The sequence below is a fragment of the Salvia splendens genome, chromosome 17 (genome assembly GCF_004379255.2).
Source record: "Salvia splendens isolate huo1 chromosome 17, SspV2, whole genome shotgun sequence".
Classification (NCBI taxonomy): domain Eukaryota; kingdom Viridiplantae; phylum Streptophyta; class Magnoliopsida; order Lamiales; family Lamiaceae; genus Salvia; species Salvia splendens.
This window is the reverse complement of record NC_056048.1, coordinates 6,838,205-6,860,522: the sequence shown is the minus strand read 5'-3', so window position 1 is coordinate 6,860,522 and position 22,318 is coordinate 6,838,205. Positions and strand designations below refer to the sequence as shown.

At 34.4% G+C, this 22,318-nt stretch overlaps 2 protein-coding genes and 1 long non-coding RNA gene across 8 annotated transcripts; all 3 read right to left on the bottom strand.

Annotated features, from left to right (window-relative positions):
- Nucleotides 1-919: 919 nt before the first annotated feature.
- On the bottom strand, nucleotides 920-4,210 carry LOC121773864. 4 transcript variants are annotated; one of them, XM_042170782.1, is made up of 8 exons: nucleotides 3,897-4,210; nucleotides 2,829-3,067; nucleotides 2,592-2,663; nucleotides 2,458-2,525; nucleotides 2,221-2,371; nucleotides 2,051-2,131; nucleotides 1,882-1,971; nucleotides 920-1,230 (listed from the first exon to the last, which is right to left on the bottom strand). In XM_042170782.1, the coding sequence occupies exons 1-8, from the start codon at nucleotides 3,907-3,909 to the stop codon at nucleotides 1,093-1,095; spliced, it is 852 nt and encodes a 283-aa protein (XP_042026716.1). In that variant the 5' UTR covers nucleotides 3,910-4,210; the 3' UTR covers nucleotides 920-1,092. The 4 variants fall into 4 exon arrangements, with proteins under 4 accessions (XP_042026716.1, XP_042026718.1, XP_042026717.1 ...); XM_042170784.1 differs by having other exon boundaries at nucleotides 923-1,230; nucleotides 3,671-4,208; XM_042170783.1 differs by having other exon boundaries at nucleotides 926-1,230; nucleotides 3,803-4,207.
- A 5,520-nt stretch (nucleotides 4,211-9,730) lies between these two features.
- Nucleotides 9,731-11,109, bottom strand: LOC121773967. The gene is made up of 2 exons (XR_006044889.1): nucleotides 9,861-11,109; nucleotides 9,731-9,764 (listed from the first exon to the last, which is right to left on the bottom strand). It is a non-coding gene; the product is annotated as an uncharacterized LOC121773967 (long non-coding RNA).
- Nucleotides 11,110-12,544: 1,435 nt separating this feature from the next.
- On the bottom strand, nucleotides 12,545-14,839 carry LOC121775303 (protein PIN-LIKES 2-like). Of its 3 annotated transcripts, none has more exons than XM_042172371.1 (2): nucleotides 13,027-14,839; nucleotides 12,545-12,937 (listed from the first exon to the last, which is right to left on the bottom strand). In XM_042172371.1, exon 1 carries the CDS (start codon nucleotides 14,384-14,386, stop codon nucleotides 13,034-13,036), a length of 1,353 nt encoding a protein of 450 aa, XP_042028305.1. In that variant the 5' UTR covers nucleotides 14,387-14,839; the 3' UTR covers nucleotides 12,545-12,937; nucleotides 13,027-13,033. The 3 variants fall into 3 exon arrangements, with proteins under 3 accessions (XP_042028305.1, XP_042028304.1, XP_042028307.1); XM_042172370.1 differs by having other exon boundaries at nucleotides 12,545-12,895; XM_042172373.1 differs by having other exon boundaries at nucleotides 12,545-12,881.
- Between the last annotated feature and the right edge of the window lie 7,479 nt (nucleotides 14,840-22,318).

Below are 22,318 nucleotides of genomic sequence, written 5' to 3'. Positions count from 1 at the left end.
TTTGACTTAGTTCTATATAGATAGTCTACTCTATACATGATTTTTTTTATAAGTAAGATTGAATTTTGAGTTCGTGTAAGAGGTCACCAACTCCATCAAGTAGACCTTTAAATGAGTCAATCATGCTTCTAGCTTTGTCTTTTCCAAATGTTTTTTCACCAATATATAGTGCATCTCTTATATTGAAATAACCAATAAAAATATAACTTTCTAATTTTATTGTCATCTAAATCAGTCTAGCGCAATCTAGCAGTAATCACACAAAAATACACGATCAATAAAAATATAACTTTCTAATTTTTTTGTCATCTAAATCAGTCTAGCGCAATCTAGCAGTAATCACACAAAAATACACGATCGCAACAAGAGTAAGGACATAAGAACGTTCTTTCCAAGAAAAGGAACTTGAAGTTTTTTTTCCGAGTTCGAGATACATTGGCAAGCGAACTAGCCTCCCCCAACCCCTCGTGGCCGCACGAACCGCACGAACTAGCCTCCCCCAGGGGGGTCCAGACCCGTAAGTTGTCCACCCTCAGACGGGTCCAGACCCGTAAGCTTGCAAAGCCCCAAGACAGCAAGCCTTGTTTAGGCCCACAGGGGAAATTAATCCCGAGTCGAACTCGAGACCTCCAGGATGACGCGGTATCTTTGCCACCCTCCTCAACCACTTGAGCTAGGGGGCTTGGATAAAAGGAACTTGAAGTTGAATGTCTAGAGTTTTCATGTTCCGTAGTAGTTGCACACTTCCTAATGTCGTTCAACTCATCGTGTGCATGTTCCTAACGAGAAGGGAACAATCGGAAACCATTGTGTGTGTATGTGTGTCTACTTATATTCATTTGTTTACCAAAACATTCAACAATGTGTTGTTGTTAATATCCCAGATCGACCATGTAGAAAAAGCTACGTTCAAATATTCTTTTCCAAATTTTGGGTCAAGCTTCCCATCCACGAGTGTTGGATGTTTGGGTAGACAAATGAATATGTTCCACTACAATAATACATACCAGAGAATGTTGGATGGATAGTTGGTAATATAAAATAATATGCTCAACGATTTTCGACTCTTCCTAGCAAAACGTACATTGATTATCATAAACTCCAGTGATGCCAATTCTCCCCAACATGTCTTTTGTATCGATCTTCCTTGAAGGATAAACCATATTTGAAGTCGAGCTCGCGATGGGACGGGCTTTTTCCAAGCAACACGTGCATGGGGTTTTCCTTATTCTAGCCATGAGCAACCTCAAACAAAAATTAGAAAGAAAGGAGGAGTTTGAGTTATGAAATGACCACATAACTCTCCCTTTGTCTCATGGTAGTACGATTCACACATACAAAGACTTATTCTACCAATTCCTTTTTCCAGATAAATACAATTCCCCTTTATCTTCAAGTGTTCATTTGATGAAGTTTTGGTGTGGGACTAGAATTTTATTATTGTATTTAAAATATTACTTACAGAGAATTAAGATAAATGGAAACGGAAATGGAAAATTAAAAGCATAAATTAATGTGGCGCAAATTTTATAATTATCATATACTATAAGATAGACAGATGATAAAAATAGAGAGGATTAATTAGGGTTGAATCTGTATTTACAAGTCCAGCATGAAGAGAGAGCACACTAAAACTACTCTACGATGAAAGCCTCCATCCACCATCACGGTATTTGGAGGAATTGAGCTTGTGCTTGTGGAGGCTGTTGTCATAAATAATGCTCTTCATTAGATGTACAAATACAAAAAAATGGAATATCAAATTAATTTCGTAAAATTTATAGTGTTAAACATAGTTCATAGGAGTACAAAGTTTATTATTTGTGGTACATATATATTTTGGGAAATGTCCAAAGAAGCAGGCTAGAATCTGGAATATACCTGTCGATTTCGTCTGCGTTGTATGGTTGATAATGATTTTACCATAATGTAGATAGGCAAGAAAACTCCGATTGTACGCAACATCAACCACTGCAAGAGAACCACTATGATGTCTACTACTGCTCATACTTATTCTAAGACAAAAACATTAAGCTGGGAAGCTTCTTACCATTGCCACAGAAATCGAATATTCACCCGGACCATAGACGATGAATGGTAAGGTATGCCGTAGCACCACAAGAACAACAAACTGAAATCACACATATTAATAGTTATAGCATAGATGGTGGCGAATGACGAAAAATGAAGACTCTAAAAAGCAATACGAGAGGGAAATACAATGATGGCAATTATACGGCAGCAAAGCACGCTTCTTGGAGTGGGGACTGGGAATTCATCCCCGTCTGAATCCAAAAAGTTGTCACTGGTGGAGTCCGTTGATACGAATTGAAGATTTTGTAGGTCTCTTCTTGATATCTCCCAATTTCCCCTGGGACAGTCGATCGATAAGAAAATAAATGTAAACATAACATCAACAGCAAAGCAGTATCTAAAACAAAGAATGAAGTGATATACCTAAAGTTCATCGGGATCCCACCATAAGTAAAGAGAGGGGGTGGTGCCGTATAACCTGGCTTGAAAACCTGATTCCTTGTGTTAAACATACATACAATGATAGAGACATTAATTTGTTTGATAAAGAAGCAAACCTGTTGGCAAATCTCACAGGTGGTATCCCCTTTCTCGTTGCACCATCGCTGCACACACTTACGATGAGCATACTACAACGGATGGAAAAATCGAATATTAGCTTTAAGTAATATTATTATGTTCATTCTGACAGCTCCCTAAAACATACATGATGATGTCCTGTTTTTCTAGTTTTTAGACGCAACCCGACTGCAAATTCAATACTAGTATCATATACTGAAAGACATGAGGCGAACCTTCAAGCTCCCGCGACAGAAGCAGGGCGCCTCCATGTTTGACTCCTCGTCTTCATCGTGACAAATCCTGCACTCTCCCAACATACCTGATCTGGCATCCATCTTATGGAAAGAAAAGCTAGTTTTCACTGATACAGGAGCAGCCGGTGAGGCTTGCTGCAAATGGATTCTACTTTCGAGGCTAGATTCAGGGATAAGCTGATCCACAAGCATCACAAAATGATCCCCCATTCTTGAAACTACACAAGCTCCATACGATCATAAATCGTTTAGAATCAGTCATTACATGCCACATTGAAGAAAAATGGCCAAACAGAAAGATCAATCCAATCACTAAAAGAGGGAAATTGATGCAAACTAAAGGAACAATGAATGGATTAATTGGACCTAGGTAACATGGAACTGCAAAAAGAAACAATAATTGGGGAATCAATCTCCTGGTACAAAGAAGAACACCACAAATAATTTTCAAATGAGGCTGAAAATGGGCAGCAAGCTAATACCTCAAGGCCCACAAATCACAATGGGAAAAGAAGCTATAGACATAAACTGGGAAAGGCAGAGCTGTAAACCATACCAACAAGAATATAAAGGTGGAGCAAGAAAATACAGATGCAAAATAACCAATTAAGGAAATACAACTCCACTAATAGCATCAAAGTAATCATATGTAACCCAAGATAGAAGTTTTAGCTTAGAATGCTTCAAATTTTAACAAATGCATAAAACTCAAACCATGCCCGGAAAATTCTATGCCTGGCCCCTCTTCAAGAAACCACAGGAAATAAGCAGTGAAATTGTCAAAACATATATACAACAAAAAGAGAGAATAAAAAAGCAACCTTTTCTGCAATTCAATGAAAAGATTCCACTTTTAAAAGGTGCAATTTATTAGGAGATCAGAATGAGGGGATTAGTAGAAAAAGAAGACAAGAAAGGTGATGAGATTGCCTAGGGGAGGGTTCAAGAAAAACCTTGAGGAAAAATTTAATTTATCATTCCTTTCTTCAGTTATGGGAATGGAGGTGGTGGGTTGAAAAATGAAAATCCATGGCAGCAAGATTCAACCTTTGTTGCACATTTTAAGCTTTTCTCTTCTCCCACTTTCTCCACATCGAAAGTGGAGCGAAGAGAGAGAGAGGGTAGCGGCGACGCACGATTGCTTTTTCGCGGTCTATTTTTGAGGTTTTGCCGTCAAGAATTTATGCCAATAAATAAAAAAGAAATTAAAGAGGATAGGCGTGATTTCATAATGCAAAAACTCAATAAACTAAAATAAATAGTACTAGTAATAAATTCTTAATGTAGATTTAAGCTTTTTTTGTGGGAAAACTGGAAACTGGATTTCGAGAGAACCTTGTTATCTGGAAAGAGAAGAGAGAGAAAAAAATATATAAAGAGATAAATATTAATTTAGATGGACTAAAAAAAAGGTGAAAATCTGATAAAAACTAAAGTATGATATTATGTGTTTGTAGATAGAATCTGGTGATATTATTTAAAGAGTGTTATCCCATGAGTATTGTAAATAAATCACTATTTACCAAAAAAAATTAATAGAAACATACTCTCCTCTCTTTTTCGTATAAGCTTAAGTGATTGATTTCTTTTTAATTTTTATTTTAGAAAATGAAGTAACAAATAGTTAATGTGGAGAAAAATAAGAAAGAGACAATAATATAGAAAATATTTATATCTATATTATTCTCTTACTTATTTTACTTTCTTTACTTTCTTTACTTTCTTTTTACTTTAACTATTTATTACTATCAGTTTTTTCAAATATTTATCGAAAAATAGTCAATCATTTGAGACGGGATGGAGAGAATATCAGTATTTGAAATTCTAATTATTGACATCAACCTATCTAAAGACTAAAATAACCTTTCCGTTGCTTATTTTAGTTGTGCTCGCGCGTGACTAAATTTTATTCAATCAATCATAAATTTCTTGTGAAGCCATCAAGTTATGTTTACAGTAAATTACAGGCTGTTCCCAACCTCAAACCAATAACTATTGATCTTACCGTATTTTAAAAATTAAAATAAATCTAAACTTTTGAAAATTAAAACTGAAACAAAAATTACATAATTAAATTTAAAACTATATTTATCCATTGACAGAGTATAACCAAATTTCTTTTATATGATCCAGTTGAGTTGGTTGTGAACCCGTCTACTCCCTTCATCATACAATAACAGTCACATTTTATTTTTACCATAACTAGTAAGGAGGTCTTACATTTCACTAATTTATTTTATTCATGTTCTACTATAAAATCAATATAAAAAGGTGGACTTTATATTCCTCTAACTTTTCCACTCACTATTATTTATACTGTATTTTTTAAAACTCGTGTCCAATAAAATGTCACTCCTATTTTGAGATAGATGGAATATTTTTTATGAACTCGTTCCTTTCAAAGCAAAGCGAGTCGATTTTGAAAATCTGGGAGCTGAACAGAGCACCTTCAAATGGATTGTCGTGAGCGGTTATCAAGCTAGAGATTGTTTCATCTTCTGTGAAATTATTTGCGTCATTTTTTTCATACTCAGTTATCAGTATTTTTTTATATAAACGTATAGGATTTCATTAGAATTTTTCTGAAATTACACTTAATATATTATGTGAAAAATAATTGAAATTAAGGAAGTTTTGTGAAATTTATAATTTTCAATTATTTTCCGAGAAAGACAATTTGATTTTTATAGTTTGTATGTGATATGGGATGTGATTAATATAAAATGAATTACCAACATTGATTTTATTTAGATTGTCCACGTGTCATTATTATTTCGTATGATGGTTATTAGTTGTTAATCGATACTCCCTCGTCACATAGAAATAAACCATTTATGATTGATACGAATTTTAATGTATAATAGATAAAGTAAAAGAGAATGAGAACAAATATTTGAAATTGTGTAGAGGATGGTGGAATCCATAAATAATCAAATAAAAGAGAATGGGATTAAAGTTATCATAAATGAATATAGACTATTTATATGGGACGGACGTAAAATAAAATAGATCTATTTCTATTTCCATTGGAAAAAAGTATTTAAGATGTGGTTCTTTAAATTATCATATATACAAGTAATCATTTTTTATATAAAAAAATCGTGAAAAGTCTTTAGCTTTTAAACAAAGTATGTATGAACTAAATATTCAAGTTATTACATAAATACTATGTCCATAAAAAATAGACTAGTTTGTCATTTTGAGTCGTTCACTAAATTAGACTAATTCTAAAAATGGAAAGTTTTAAACTATACTAACCTACATCATTCTAAATATGGACTCACAATACACTAACACTACTTCCACCACATTTTCTCCCATTCTCTCTTACTTTATCAATTGCATATTAAAACTCATGTCGTTTACAACTTTGTCTATTTTTCGTGGACAAAGGGAGTATAAATGTAGTACTATATGACATTAATATTTTAGAAAACACTCCCTCCGTCCTGGCTAAGATGACACACTTATTAGTCAACATGAGATTTTAAGAATTGTTGGTTAACGTAGTTAATTGAAGAAGAAAATAGCTGGCGTAAGTATTAGTAAATGGAGAGAAAAAAGAGAGTTGAATGTTTAATTGAAAAGAGAAAAAATGATTTGATGTATTAATTGAAGAGAGAAAGTTACCAAAAAAATGTGTCATCTTGAATGGGACAAACTAAAAGGAAAGCGTGTCATGTTAGTTTGGATGGACGGAATAATTATTTAGTCTAGAAATGGATCCCGGCCTCCGTTTCCAATGTTAAGTATGGAGTACATTGATTGGTTCCTAGACCCTAGTTAAATAAAGGTCGTTTAAACAAGACCAAACAAAGTCAATTATCATGTACTAGTAGTTGATTAATTTGCATTTTATAATATAAAACAAAAGATACGTTACTCTTCATTCTTATTTGAGGAGACCCCACGATTTTGAAAGTTTCGAGGAGATTTAAGCTAGGTAACAAAAAGAACTGAATAAAGCTAGCATAATTTACTCTTATTAGCTTGTGCATATTAGGTAATATTAGTATGCCACCCCCTATATTACTAATACAGACAGTAATTGTGTCACTGCATACTTTTTCTTCTCCAAACAGTAGGTGAGGCCAAAGATTAATTGCATTAGTGAATAATTAGATGGTAACCAATGAAATTGTGACAAGCATCCGCTGATCGGCGTGTCATTGTCCAGCATGTTGACCAAAATTGGCAAAATCGTAACCTTTCAACGTGTGTACTTATCAATCACAAAAATAAATGAAGAGGAATGCAACCGCACTAGTTTTTATATAGTATTGTTTTGTGAATTAATGAAAAGATAGTAAAGTAAAATAGATAGAAAAGTAGAGATAGAGATTTTTTCATTTTAGGAAATGTTTCATTTTTAATGGGACAAACTAAAAAAGAAAAACGTTTCATTTCTAATGGGACAGGGGAAGTACTACTACTATCTTAGTTCACCTTTTAGTGATTTTCATAATTTAAATCATTATTTATTTTAGGAAAGTGGACCAATTATTCAACTAAATCATTATACTCATGTTCAATTATAAAATCAATATATAAAAGTAGATCTCACGTTTCACTAACTCATTTTCCTATTTTTCTTTGCAAAACCAAATGTAATTTATTAAAATTCGTGTTGAGTCGATTTGAGACTCTATAAATGATAGTAGAGGGAGTAACCTCTTTCTTTTGCTTTATTGGATAGCACGAGATTTTATGCAATACTCCCTCTGTCCCTCGTTATATGTCTCACTTTGACTTGACACGTATTTTAGGAAATGAAGAGGGAAGTGAGTTGAAAAAGTAAGTAAATGTGAATGCTATCTTTATATATTGATTTTATAATAAAACATCAGATAAGTAAGTTAATGGAATGTGAGGTCCAATGGCCGAAGTGGAATAATGAATAAAAGACATCCGAAAGGAATACTAGGACACGTAACGGGAAACAGCCACAACCATTTGTCCTTTGACATGGCAACATTTTTAAATTCAGCCACACGAGTCCAAAATTAGTCACAGGATTTAACCATTTGTCATGTTCTTTGTTTTAATTTTTTATTTATATAATAAATAACATTGATTAAAATACTGATATGATTTAAAATCACTACAATGATAATATTTTTATTTATTTAAAATTCCTATATTAAACTTCAATTATTACGTATATGATAAATAAAAAAAAGAATGGATGTATTTAGAGATAGAATAATATATTAAAAATAAATAAATAAAATACAAAAAATTGATTTCACTAGCAAAATTGCAGTAAGGCCGGAAAAACAGCCGCAACATCTGGCTCTTGCCCCGGCTAAGGCTGGTTTTTCTTTCGGCGGCCGCATAATTTCAAGCTTGTAATAAGGCCCCAAAGTGCGCTGCATGATACGGCTGAATTTGGGGCCTTATTGTCAAAGGCTTTAGTAAATAGTTATTTTAGTTTAGATAAATTAAAAAAATGGGTCATATTTGTTGAGATAGATGAAGTATACTCCCTTCGTCTTCAAAGTATGAACATTTGGTTCGACATGAATTTTAATACATAATTGGAAAAGTAAGAGAGGATAGAAAGAATTTTTTTAAAAGTATTATAGTGGAGAATTGATCCCACCACATTAGAGAGAGAAAAAGTTTCCAAAATTAGAAAGTTTAGTATTTTTCATAGACGGACTAAAAAAGAAATAGTTTATACTTTTCAGGGACATGGAGAATATTTTTTATGAATATTGGAGCAATAAGGTCTTAAACCTTTCTGGTATGGTAATCGATTTTTTGTGCTTATATGTATAAGCGTTGATTCCTAGTACAATTTTGTTTGTGTAATTAGAAAACTGAAGAAACAGAAACTAATCAAAGATGAAACTGCATCTGCATTTGATTACATAAATAAAAGTAGAAATTTTGATAAAACGATAATCGTATGAATTATTCTTATTTGAAAAACGATAATATGAATGGGTCGGGGCAATGAAAAATACTAGGATTATCGGATTAATGATTTTTGAAAGCAAAGCTTGAAACTTCAAACTTCAAACTTTAATTTATCGTTATTTATTTACATTCATTAAATTTGTTGTCACATTTTCTAAGGATAGAAAACACGGTTGATCGCAACTAGGGGAGGGTTAAAGAAGCGGGGAAGAAAGGGGAAAATCAACACAAATCGACAATAGCTTGAAACAAATGGGAATAGCTCGAATAAAATCAGAGTATCATTTCAACAATCAACAACTCCAAATGAAAAAAAAATCTCAACAATACACGAACTCAAAAGAACAACATTTAGCGGAAGCATTTCGAGAGTAGAATAATGCTATGTATGAAGACTCAACATATTCTAGACATTTGATAGACATTCTTCACTTTTATGCTCAACACCCACCGCGCTCGTCACCGCTCAACCTGCACATAGGGAAAACACATGCATGGATGAATACTTGATGCACTCAGTGGACTAATGCCGAAAACATTTTCAATAAAAATATTTATCATGCCATTAACGAGTGACCTCGGGGTTTTAACTTTGAAAGGGCCCGAGTCACTAAAACATTTCACCAACATCATCATCAACATTATCAACATCACCATACCATATCTGAACTTACATGACAAGGAATATGGCCACATTCCAAGCCACTAGACCGGCCAACTCAGAAAGATAGCGCACGATCTACGGGGTGTACACTAGCCTGAGTAGGGACTCACTCTCTAGTCAGACCCGAATTCGATTAACCATACATGGCAAAAGCCACTTCAGATAGGTCCCATAGCAACACAAAAATATGGCATGAGAAACATATTTCACAAAAATAAATATGCTTAGGACATAGTCCTTATTTAAAAAGAAAGCCCATCTCGTTCTCTTAAATCCTCAACTCGTCTTTCCGCCGTTTTGTTTTCAAATAGCTTGCCATAGAATTCACCCTTTTTATGGAAGAACATAATACGCAAAAATTAGACTTTAGAGAACAAAACATTTAATTAAAATAATGCATGTATCCTTGTGATATTAAATCTTACCCTTCGACATTACTTAGAAATTTCTGAAATCCTCATACGTTAATCATAAGGTCAGCCGACTAGATCACCACAATGTGATTCTTTAATTCAATCTGTGAAGCTCCTAGCTACTGGCCCAAATTCCATACACTATCTCATTTATTTCTTTGGCCCAATTCCTAATATTTTAAAGTTGGCCCAACAAGAAATAAAAGGAGCTAAAATTCCCAAATGCTTTCTTCTCCAAAACTCAAGCTCATCTCTCTCCCCTCAATTTCTGCCCATTTGAAATTTCCAATTCAGAGTCCAATCCCCATCTTCTCTCAATTCACAATCAGTTTAAATCCCCAAAATCATCTCCCCTGTTCTCTCACGCGATTTGCATCGCTGCAACTCTTTATCTCCATCAAATTATCTCTCAATTTCGACAGCAACAGCAAACTCTCACTCTCTTCTAAGTTCACGCTCACCGCCACTAATGTCGCGACGCAGCAGGAGCTGCTGCAGCTCGCCCTCCAAGTCCGATGCCGGCGTCGCTGAACCGCTGCACGACAGCTGTCCTTCGCCCCTGTTCCCAAATCTCTCTCTCTGCTCGCCCGTATCTCTCTCCTCTCCCGAATCGTGACGCCATCGCTGGGGTCGCCAGCCACCGCCGCCTCTCTACTTTTCATTGCTGCTCTCTCTCAAATTCGTCGACATCTCCGACCCAAAATTGAAAAAGAACTCGCTTCCCTCCTTCATCTCTCCATCGATCTCGCTGCTGCGTTCTCTCTCTTCTCAACGAAATTTTAGCGCTGCCCGAGTCGCACCCCCGTCATCATCGTCGCGAAACTCCGGCGCTGCTGTCACCGTCTGCCTGTAGCACGTCGGCAAAACACAACACCACCGCCGCTGTATCGAAGACGCTGTTCTAAACCACCGTTACTCTCCATCTTTTCCGTCTCAAATTCTGTCACAGCGCCGTCATGCTTGCTCCGCCGCCGCTGCTCTCTCGTTTCTCCTTCAAGCTTTTGTTGGATAGAACAATTTGAAATTTCATGAAGTTTATTGAAGAACTCATGATTTTCGCTATGCTTCTTTTCTCAGATTTTGAGTTAATGGGGAAGATTGTGATTTGAAAAGTGGAAGACGTGTGAGTATTAACATCTGCGTTGAGAGAAACTAATTCCGTTGGAGGTTGAGATTTTTATGGTAATGGAGATGCGGTGAAGTAGTGTACAACGTGGAGTTGGAGTGGAAGAAGTTGAATAAAGCTTGGGCTGCAGATTAAAGAAAGAATTTATTTGGACTTCTCAAATAACTTTAATTTAAAAGAACAATTAGACCAAATTAAAGGATAATTCTTTTGGCCCAAAATAAAATATTCATCCCTCAACAACGAAGCAAAAGCGAAAAATTTCTAGGTGTACAAACAAAGTCCTTTCAAGAACAAGTAGAAAGGTAGAAAAAATCGGAGTATTACATTTGCATTTTTCATCATATGATCTAGTCCTTGTCAATCATAGAGGCTGTCACCAATTCGTAATTACTAGTATATGACAGTGAAGGATGTTCATTTTTATTATATGCACAAATATCTAACTTGCTTTTCATGCTGTGAAGGATGTTCATTTTTATTTGTGACGTGGTTGCTATGCAATCAGTGACACAATTTGTATTCTAAATTTATAAACTATTTTGTTTAAAGGTCTTTACTTTAAATTTGTTTGACAATAATTGAATCTGCGTTAACACTACAAAAAACTTATCTTTAAAGGACACAAAATTTGAGACGCACATTTGAAAGTTTTAAAAAGTAACAACAATTTAGGACGCAAAAGAAAGCATCTCTAAATTAAGGACAAATTAACGTAATATTTTGTTGTTTTAGGAAGTGTTCCTCTAATTTTAGTTGGAACACTAACAATAAGCATATTTTTTGAAGCATTGCTGGTATATTTAGAAACACAAATTAGCGTCCTTAATTGCATTAAAAATGTCCTTCACGATATTTATGTTATACGGAGTAATATTTACATATACTTTGACAAACTTCGTGGTTTTCCTCCACGAAGTCTGAAACTCAGTATATCGCGCCAATTGTTGATTCATCAAAAGTTAGCTGAAGCAAGGCACGAAGATAGGAATTCTGTGGGTTGAGAAGTCACTCCAAATTAGGGCATATTATTTGAATTGATTCAATATGATATACGATGTGGATAATATTGTTGGAATTGGGCGAGAAGATTGGATAGTGGAAGTTTGGGGGAAAATGAAGAAATTATAAGAGATTTGAAAGATAAAATGAGAGGAAATTAAATGAAAAGATGATTTAAGGTGTAAATGAATTGGCAAAGAAGCAGCAGGATATTAATAGGAGATAGATGAGACAATAACGTAAAAATAATAAAGTAGCCATTGATTTCAATGATAGAAAGGAGAAAAAAAAAATTAAATTTAAAATTATAATCTAAATTCCTATTTTTGGTTAAAAATAATACTACTCCCGTCCCTTGTGACCTGCTAGTGTGTGTGCGGCATGCTATAGGCCGCACGAGCGCACCGGGAAGCCTCCTACGCTTGTCTCTGCCGGGCGTGCCTTCCAGAAGGGTATACACGAAAGAGAAGAGAATCGAATCGAATCGTTACTCCAACTTCAGTCTCATAATGTAGAAAGTTTTGAACTGCCATCAAACTTAACTACGAAACTGTGAAACAACAGAAAGTGGGAACCAATGCGAAAGATAACAGTTACTGGAACTGGACAAATTACACCAATATTCTTTCATACATTTCCTTATTTAGGCTGTATACACAATTTGAACACTTACTGCTTCAATAAAACACAACATGAGAACCATATAAAAATAAATAGTAGTAATAAAATACGAAAAATGGCGTGTGTGAATCAGTGAATGCGTTACCGACAAGGTTGAGGAAGCCCGCCCAACTGGGAACATGCGTAGAATTCTCATGCCAACTCACAACCTTCATTCTCGATAGCTCGTTAGCACCAAATTGGCTAGGAGTTCGTCAAAGATTCACAGCCATGCTCAGTGGTATCTAGAAATCAGATACTGAAATGCATAATTTAAGATTTGAGAATGAAAAAGTGTCCTCTGTCAAGACATATTTTGGAGGGGTCTTATTGATTAAGTTAATTTCGCCACAGAATGCAATGAAAAAGAGTCAAGAGGTTAGAACAGACCTTAAACTTAATAGAGCAGAACCTTGAAGTATAGTATGACATATATTGCCAAAGAGAAGACAGCAAAGATATGTTGCCAAAAGAGGAGAGCCGAAGCTTCACTAACCGCATAACCCCTCAAGCTAGCAACTGCTCCCAACAGAATGGCACTTGGCATTGCATACTGCATCAGAAGCACGAGCCGAAACATTTGGTCTCCGGAGATCAGAAAATTCAACTTATCTGCCACGAAAATAACCCCTATACCAATACAGGGGAGTATCAACAGTCTTGCAACTATAACGCCAATAGTAGTTCGTAGCCCAAGTTTGGATTCGTTAGGCCCCTCAGCAAGCATTCCTCCAAGAACAAGCATCACCGATGGCACCATTGCCCCAGCCATGATTTCTAGACTATCCGTTATGAATGCAAGGGGTGCATCATCGCCATATACAACACTTTTGATCGGAGGCACCATACCAATAAAGAAAGCTAACAGCGTAGCAAACGTGGGTGGCTGAAGGATGTGATAGATAGGAGTCTTCTCAGCAACGATCCTTATTCTCCTCACCACCTGAGGCTCTGCCAGACAACGAAGTGCCTTCGGACTTCTTGTCCCAGCCCCACTACCACCTTCCTCCAACGAATCAGGCTCCGGGATAGACTGGTTCGACTCATTAGTGAAAACATTCGCAATCAAGGGTGTTTTGCAATGCTCAGTCTCCCCATCCTGCATCCCGGGCCACTCAGCTTCCACGAGAAGCGGCCTACTGAGATCATTCGAGGCCACTTCTTCCTGAATCTCCGCACCATCATCAACAACATCGTAATACTCAACTGGAGGCTCCATCATGTGATAAACAAGAGTATACACAAGAAGCACCGCAACCCACTGCGCAAATGACACATAAGCCGTCCCAGTAGTGTGGCATTCGGGCCCAAATGGATTATCCTTACTATGACAAACCGATGCAACGATAGCAAGAGGGAGGTTCCCAGTGTTACCAAATGCAGTCATGATAACGGTAAACCTAAAGTATTCTTGAGGGGGGCGGCATATTTTAGCAACTAACAGCCCTAGAACACAGCCGATGAGAGTGCTGAGAATCACATTAACAGGAATGAACCACCAACTAACGAAATTCTTCACAGTTATAGTCTCTCCTAGATGAGAGAAGATCACGCAAGGTAAGAACAAACCAAAGACGAGCTTGCTGAGAAGCTTGAAGGTGGATTTGGGGACAAGCTTCGTTTCCGGGCGGGCGAGAATCAATCCGATGACGGTGAGAGTTATGAGCTTCAGCAGTGGAATAATCGCGTTGAATAGATCTTCTGCTGTGGAATTGAGATTCGCTGGAGTCTGAATCGGAAGAGACTCCATTGAAAAACCTCCACGGAATTAAACACCCGCAGTGATTTCTCAGAGACAAACCCCAATAAAAAAAAATTGAAGCTTGAATATGTAGCTTCTTTCAATTTCAACGATCTAAACCGGCGGAGGACGGAATTGGAAGCGGAATTTGATTCAAACTCAAATAACAGCACCAAAATCAGATTTCCGGCATTAAAGAGGAGAGATTGAATATAAAAAGACGTATGAAAAGAAAGATTAATTATTGAATTCCAGCAGATTCTGGAAGTTGAGAGAACATCATATAGATACACCAATCCAATCTTACCTATGCAAACAATGATTATATACAAGGTAAAACAGAGAGATATGAATACAGAAATTACAGTGGAAATAGGATTTGGGAAGAAACCAGATGTCGAGTTTGAGGTGGAAAGTGGAAACAGAATCAATCTGAGGTCTGGATTCAAGAAATAATTCGATAGCGACAAACAAAATAATATACTCCATAATTAATCATTTAATCTTATTGCAATATTATATTTTGTAATTAATCTCAGAGCAATATTATATTAAGTTCTGACAAAATATTTATATTGTATCGCTTTCGAAATGGAATCTTAAAATGTTTATTAGACGAATCTTACTTTGTTTTTTTGTAGTTGAAACTCTCAAGTTAACTCGCATGCTTTCACATCTCATCGCATACTCACATCGTACTATCATATACTCCATCCGTCCCAACTAATTTGAGTCATATTCATTTTTTTAGATATTTCAACTAAATTGAGTCATTTCTCTTTATAACTAAAAACAAAACATTCAATCACTGTTACTTTATTCTATCACCTACTTTACTATCTCTTTATCTTTCATACTTATTCATGTCTCCTACTTTTCAACCTAATTTCTTAATTTCCGTGTCAAAAAGTTATGTCTCAACTTAGTTGGGCGGATGGAGTATATTTATAAGCTTCGTACGAATCTTAAATAGGAGTAGTATTATGAGTAAAGGTCAATTTTAGTCTTAAACATGTGACCGAAATACGAATTTGGTCCAAAACATCCACTTTTTGAAAAACAGATCCATAACATATGAAATTCGTGTCGTTTACGTCCATTTTTTTACGGTGCAGTCAATTTTTGATGGTCAACCGTCGATTAACACAATTTTGACCCGATTAGGCTTATTTAATTACTGTAGCATACATGACAAACTAGTCCTTGATATTCATAATCATGATCAAATACCACCTGAAAATTTTACAATTGAAATCAAGGCCATTCCCGAATGATGTCAGAAAACAAGTTTCTATGGCATTGGCACAGTTAAAATCACTATTGATTTCTGGAAAATTGAACGGCGGAGCTCCACAGTTGGAAGAACTAGGGTTTGTCGTCGTCCTCCTAGCATCATCTTCTTTCTCAGGGACTTCGTCGTCGGGCTCGACTTCTAGAATTGGAGAAAGCTCGATTTCTGCATCAACATTAGGGTTTTCCGACGGACCTTGTTCCATTTGCTTCGAAGGAGGTGAATGGTGTCCGACAGGATCGGGCTCCGACTGCCCATCACTTTCACCTTGATTTTCAGGCGGATGGTGGTTGGACTTCCTCTTCCTCGAATATGCCGCCTTGACGTTCACAAGTCCGTCGATGGAGCGAAACTTAGGGTATGACGAGTTCCAACTCATGGCCAACAAGAGATACTCGGCGGCGGTGATGGAAGTGTTCTTGGTCAGATTCGGAGCTAGGGTTTTTTGTGTAGAACGGCGAGAAAAAAGAAAGAGAGAAGAGAGAGTTAGAGAGTTTGGAGGGAGTCGATTAGTTTCCAAGTGTTTGGAGTGTTGTGGGGAAAGTGAATGATTTTTCAATTAAAATTGCAAAAGGAATTGAAAAAGAATTAAAATTCATTTAATTAGCAAAATAATTTGATGTCTAATAATCCAAGATTAAGCCTAATCGGGTCAAAATTGTGCTAATCGACGGTTGGCCGTCAAAAATTGACGACACCGTAAAAAATGGACGTAAACGACATGAATTTCATATGTTATGGACCCGTTTTTTAAAAAGTGAATGTTTTGGACCAAATTCGTATTTCGGCCATATGTTTAAGACCAAAATTGACCTTTACTCTAGTATTATTCTGTACAAATTTACATATTCATTATAAATCATCTTAATTTAAATATAGAGTAAAGGTCAATTTTGGTCCTAAATATATAGCTGAAATACGAATTTGGTCCAAAATATTCACTTTTTGAAAAACTAGTCCATAACAAATGAAATTTGTGTTGATTGGGTCCATTTTTTACGATTCCATCAACTGTTGACGGTCAACCGTTGATTAGCAAAATTTTGATCCAGTTAGGCAATTTTGATTACTGTAGCATATATATAGAGATTTTTTTTTAAAAAAATTTGAAAATGCAAACTTAAAAATTCAAAATTGAAAATTAAAATGTAGAATTAAAAATGCAAAATTAAAACAAGTTTATGATATTTAAAAATGCAAACAAGTTTTACTATTCACTTTGAAATTTTCATTTCTCCCATTCTTTCTTCTCTTTCTTTCCCAAGAACCCTAATTTTATCTTTCTCTACAACACCACCATACACCGTCCGACCCATCGGATATGGCCGAGTCGAGGTCAGTAGTGTATGATGTCAAAAAATAAGTTTTTGTGTCACTGGCACAATGAAAACCATTATCAAAGTCAAGTATCCACCATCAAGCAACAAGTACCTACCATAAAAAACCAGTAAACACCATCAACATAATAAACGACAAACTAGTCCTTGATATTCATAATCATGATCAAACACGTCCTGAATATTTTACAATTGGAATCAAGGGTCGGAAGAACTAGGTTTTGTCGCGTCCTCCTTGCGTCGTCTTCTTCCTCAGGGACTTCGCCGTCGGGCTCGACCTTTGGAATTGGAGAAAGCTTAACTTTCGCGTCGATACTAGGGTTTGCCGACGGATCTTGTTCCATTTGCTTTAGAGGACGAGAAAGAATCGAGCTCCGCCCGCCCTTCAGTTTCACTTTGATTTTCAGGCCGGTGGTGGTTGGACTTTCTCTTCCTCGAATACGCCGCTTTGACGTTCACAAGTCCGTCGGTGGAGCGGAACTCATGGTACGGCGACTTCCAACTCATGGCCGACGGCGTCGACGGTGTTCTCGGTCTGAATCAGACATAGGGTTTTTGTGGATTGTGTGGAGAGAGAGAGAGAGTTGGAGAGTTGGGGAGGGAGTCGATTTGGAGTGGTGAGGAATGATTTTTGAATTAGAAACGGAAGAGAAATTAAAAAAGTCTTAAAAAAATTAATTAACAAAATAATTAGATGACTAATAATCTGAGATTAAGCCTAATCAGGTCAAAATTTCACTAATACGGTTGACCGTCAAAAATTGACGGAAACGTAAAAATATTGGACCCAATCGACACGAATTTCATTTGTTATGCACCCGTTTTTCAAAAAATTAATGTTTTGGACCAAATTTATATTTCGGTCATATGTTTAGGATCAAAATTAGCGTTACTCTTAAATATATTACCACTCGTAAATTTGTCTGTTAGTAAATTTTATAATATGGCAATGTAAATCATGCTTCTAGTAGAAAATTTTACTTATGTCTCGTAATTTATAAAGGTTCATGCTAATCATGAGGACAACTAATATATTATTCATATCAACTTTTGTATCGTATATCTAGTAAATTAAATTATACAGTAAATTAAGAATTTAATTAGGATCTTCAAGTTTATAAATTACAGACGATCAAAGTGCGACTTGCTTTTCCATTAACTTCAAAAATGTCAATGAAGTTATTAGATTAAACTTTGATCTTTCATAATTAATTTGTAAAATTACGTGAGTAATACTAATCATGGGTGTTCACAAAAATTATGTATTCAAAACCGAAGATTATTTTACATAAAGACATGGAGTAATCAGTAATTGCTTTGTAATCAAATTCGAACAACAATTTAATGCAGAAATAAGATCAATGTTAATCTTAGGATTTGGAAATTAGCCACTGTGGTTAACGATACGTGACAAACAATTTATTATAACTAATGATAGTTTTGTTAATTAATGCAAAATTCATTCCGGAGAAAGCATGAGTGCATCATGCATGACTCACGTGAAATATGATATTGCATTATAATGATGTACATTCAATTTTACGTTAATGTACATTTATTGTTACGTTGATAAATTTAATGTTATGTTTATATCTAAGGCAATTAAATTGCTAGTAAAGTGCTGAACTTTTGAAAAAGTTTGATTTTTTTCCTAAATTTTTAAATGTTGCATGTAAAGTTATAAACTTTATCGGAATGTGTAAATTTCTCATTCACCCGATAAATTTTTGGCAAAAACTTATCCTACGTGGCGCTCCAGAGGCGTGACTTGGCAAATCCCCGGCATTACATAAAACGACGTCGTTTTATGTGTGTTGAATTAAATTAAGATTAGGCTATGTCTATGCGATTTCAATCTCATGTTTATGACTACTACGGCTACGCGATTTCACATCCTTTTCTGAGGTGGCGAAATTTCTCAACACTAATCCAGACAAGTCACGCCTCTGGCGCCAGCTGCCCATGGGAACAAGGGGTACGACTGTACCTTCAAAACTTTGTAGTTTAATACTATATGTAATCCTGTTTTCACAATTCTTGTCTGTGTAGTGTGTCCTAGTGGAAAATGCCTTCTTTGTCTAACTTAGAGGTCCGTGTTCGACCCCACCCAAGTACATTTCTAGTTTTCTTTTTACCTTTGACTTTGTCTTCTTCTCCAAATTACTCTTTTTCAATTTAATTTTTTTTTAATCCATGTCACCTCTGTTCCATTTCATATTTAAGTTTCATTAATTATTTTGTTTTTAACAAAGTATGTATTTATTAGTTTAACCATGTCTTGCTCTTTTTCAATTTAATTTTAGATTCTTTTATATTTAATTTCATCATTGATTTTTTGAATAGACAGTTTCATCATTGATTTTTTTAATAGACACTTACATCATTGATTCCATCCGTCCGCGAATAGGAGTCTCATTATTCCATTTTGGTTCATCACGAATAAAAGTCTTGGTTCATAATTATTATAAATGATAAAGACGCTCCACATTCCACTCACTTATTCCACTGACATACTTTTTAAAACTAATATATACAATTGGGACGCATATTCCACTTACTTTCTTCCACCTACTTTTCTTAACATTTCTTAAAACTCGTGCCGGAATGAAATATGATTCCTATTCGCAGACGGAGAGAGTATATATTTTGTAATACAGTTGTTCAGAAAAAACTCAAGTTTACTTACTAATTTGAAATAAGTATCATAAAATAATATTTATAAAATTCACCTCCTCATTATTTTCATATTTATATAATATATTGCTAAGTAACAAAACACGGATACTTGCTTGTATTTCAAATGCATAATTTACCGTCTACGTGACACTATAAAATAATTTACTCTTCTATAAAAAAAATAAAGACAAAATTTTATTTTAAAAAATAGAACAATTGAGAAAACATGTATAGAACAAAAAGGATAGTTAGATTGTGAAATTTTAAGTCCGTAATATTGCACCCCCATATTGAAAATCCTGGATACGCCAATCACGTAGGATAAATTTGTGCCGAAAATCTATTAGGTCGGGTCGGATGAAAAATTATACAATCCGATAAAGTTCATGACTTTGTGTGCAACATTTAAAGTTTACGGAAAAAATTAAACTTTTAAAAAGTTTATGACTTTATAAACAGTTTGCCCTCATATATATTGTAAAGTTTATAATCACGCATTTTTTTAAGACCCATTTTCTCTCTTCTAAAATATTGCAAAATTTGTTACATATATGTCTTGATTTAAATTATATTTTTCGCAAACTATGTATGTGATTAAAATTAGTTTTAAAAGGATTCTTTGAAATTGTAATTGCATATGTTCACATGACAAATTTTGCATAGAAAGGGAATATAAAGTACATTAGCGTGAAGTAAATACGATGTTTTAGCGTGAAGTAAATACGATGTTTTGTAAGCTAATGTAATTTGTCGAACTATTGATGGTATCAATAGCACCTGACACAATTACCATTAATTATAGTAGAATTAATATATTTATGTTATGTTAAAGTAAATCTAATATCAACTCAAGGGGTGTGGACGTGTGGTCGAGTGGCATGAGACTCGTCCATTTAACTAAATGGTCAGGGGATCCGGTGGATACCCTAAGTAATTAGAAAAAAAAATCCAATATCATTCCATTCTAATGCAAATTCATTGTGTTGAGATACCTTCAATGTTATATCTAAATATATTTCGAATTTTAAAAAAAAAATCCAATATCATTCCATTCTAATGCAAATTCATTGTGTTGAGATACCTTCAATGTTATATCTAAATATATTTCGAATTTAATTCGTAATTAATAGCGTTGATAATAATTGGAAACTACCATGAATTATCGGGAGATTAGTACTCCATATTTTTTTTACAATTTTATCCTTATAATGAATCATTTACTATATTTGAATTCAATAAATAAAATTTAGTCTTAGTTATGCATTAAATGCTGTGGTTCCACCCTTGTATTTTTCCCTTATACATTGCTTAAATATAATTTGCCTTTTGTTCAGTATTTTTGGCTTAGTTTTCCACTTTTCCTAAATAGCATAGACAAAAACTTATCTATAATTCGCATGGAATACAAACGTGTTTTAGAGTATTATCAACAATTATTTAATGTGTATAAATAAAATATTATTTTCCAAATGCTATTTTTCTTCGACGTCTATCAATAGTTATCTCATATATTTATTTTTACATCGATCAATAAATAATACAATAACATTTTACTATTTTTAGTAAATATCACAAATTCTACTAACTCATTTTACTCATATTTTATTATAATAAAAATAGAATTTACAATCTAATAATTTTTTTATATATTTGAAACAAGATAAGTAAGACAATTAATTACTAACCATATATAAGAGTACAATATTTTAAAGGAAGTGTAGTATATATGTTAAAAGGAAGATAAAGTTTCCAAATAGATTTATCTAAACCGTTAAAGGCCCCACTAGCTACTTTGCTGTAAGAACCAAGATTAAACCCACCTAACCCAAATTCTCTCATCTACAAGAAACTCATAATATTTTTAATATTTAATTAAATTTACTTCTGAGAAAGATAGTTTATCAATTTCCTATTAAAATTTGTATCGATCTCAAAAGTTCATATTATTTTTAGATAGTGGATTATAATATACATAACGACGTTTAATGAAACATGAAATGGTGAGACCAAAACGCAATACTACCAAAAGAGCATATGGATATCCCATATTTAATTTGTGGCTTTCGACTACTTGAACTTGTACTACTATATTAAAAGCGTTAAAACAATAAATTCAATAAACAAAAATTGGGCAAACCGAATTCAAATTTCGACGTAAACCATAAAGGCATCCTATTATGACAAACATCGTTAGACGAAAAAAGAAGCAAAACATATCATCCACATTAATAAATACTACTACATTCGTCCCGCATTAACTATCACATTTAGTTTTCTGCACTTATTTTGTAAAAATGATAATAAGTAGTTAAAGTGGAAAAATAGTAAAATAAGAGAGAAAATAATGTAAAGAAAACTCTTATGTACCTTATTCTCTCTCTTATTTTACTATTTCTCGACTTTAACTATTTATTACCATTTTTACAAAACGAGTGCAGAAAAATAAATGTGACAGTTAATGCGGGACAGGGGTAGTACAATATATACCCTTAAATATATACTTACAATCTCATTTGTGTTGAAAGCAAATCATATTCCAAACTTGAATCAAAATACACACACATTCTCTATGTACCTATCTATTATCAAATGTATAAATATAAAATCTCAATATTATTCACACAAATAAAAATAACC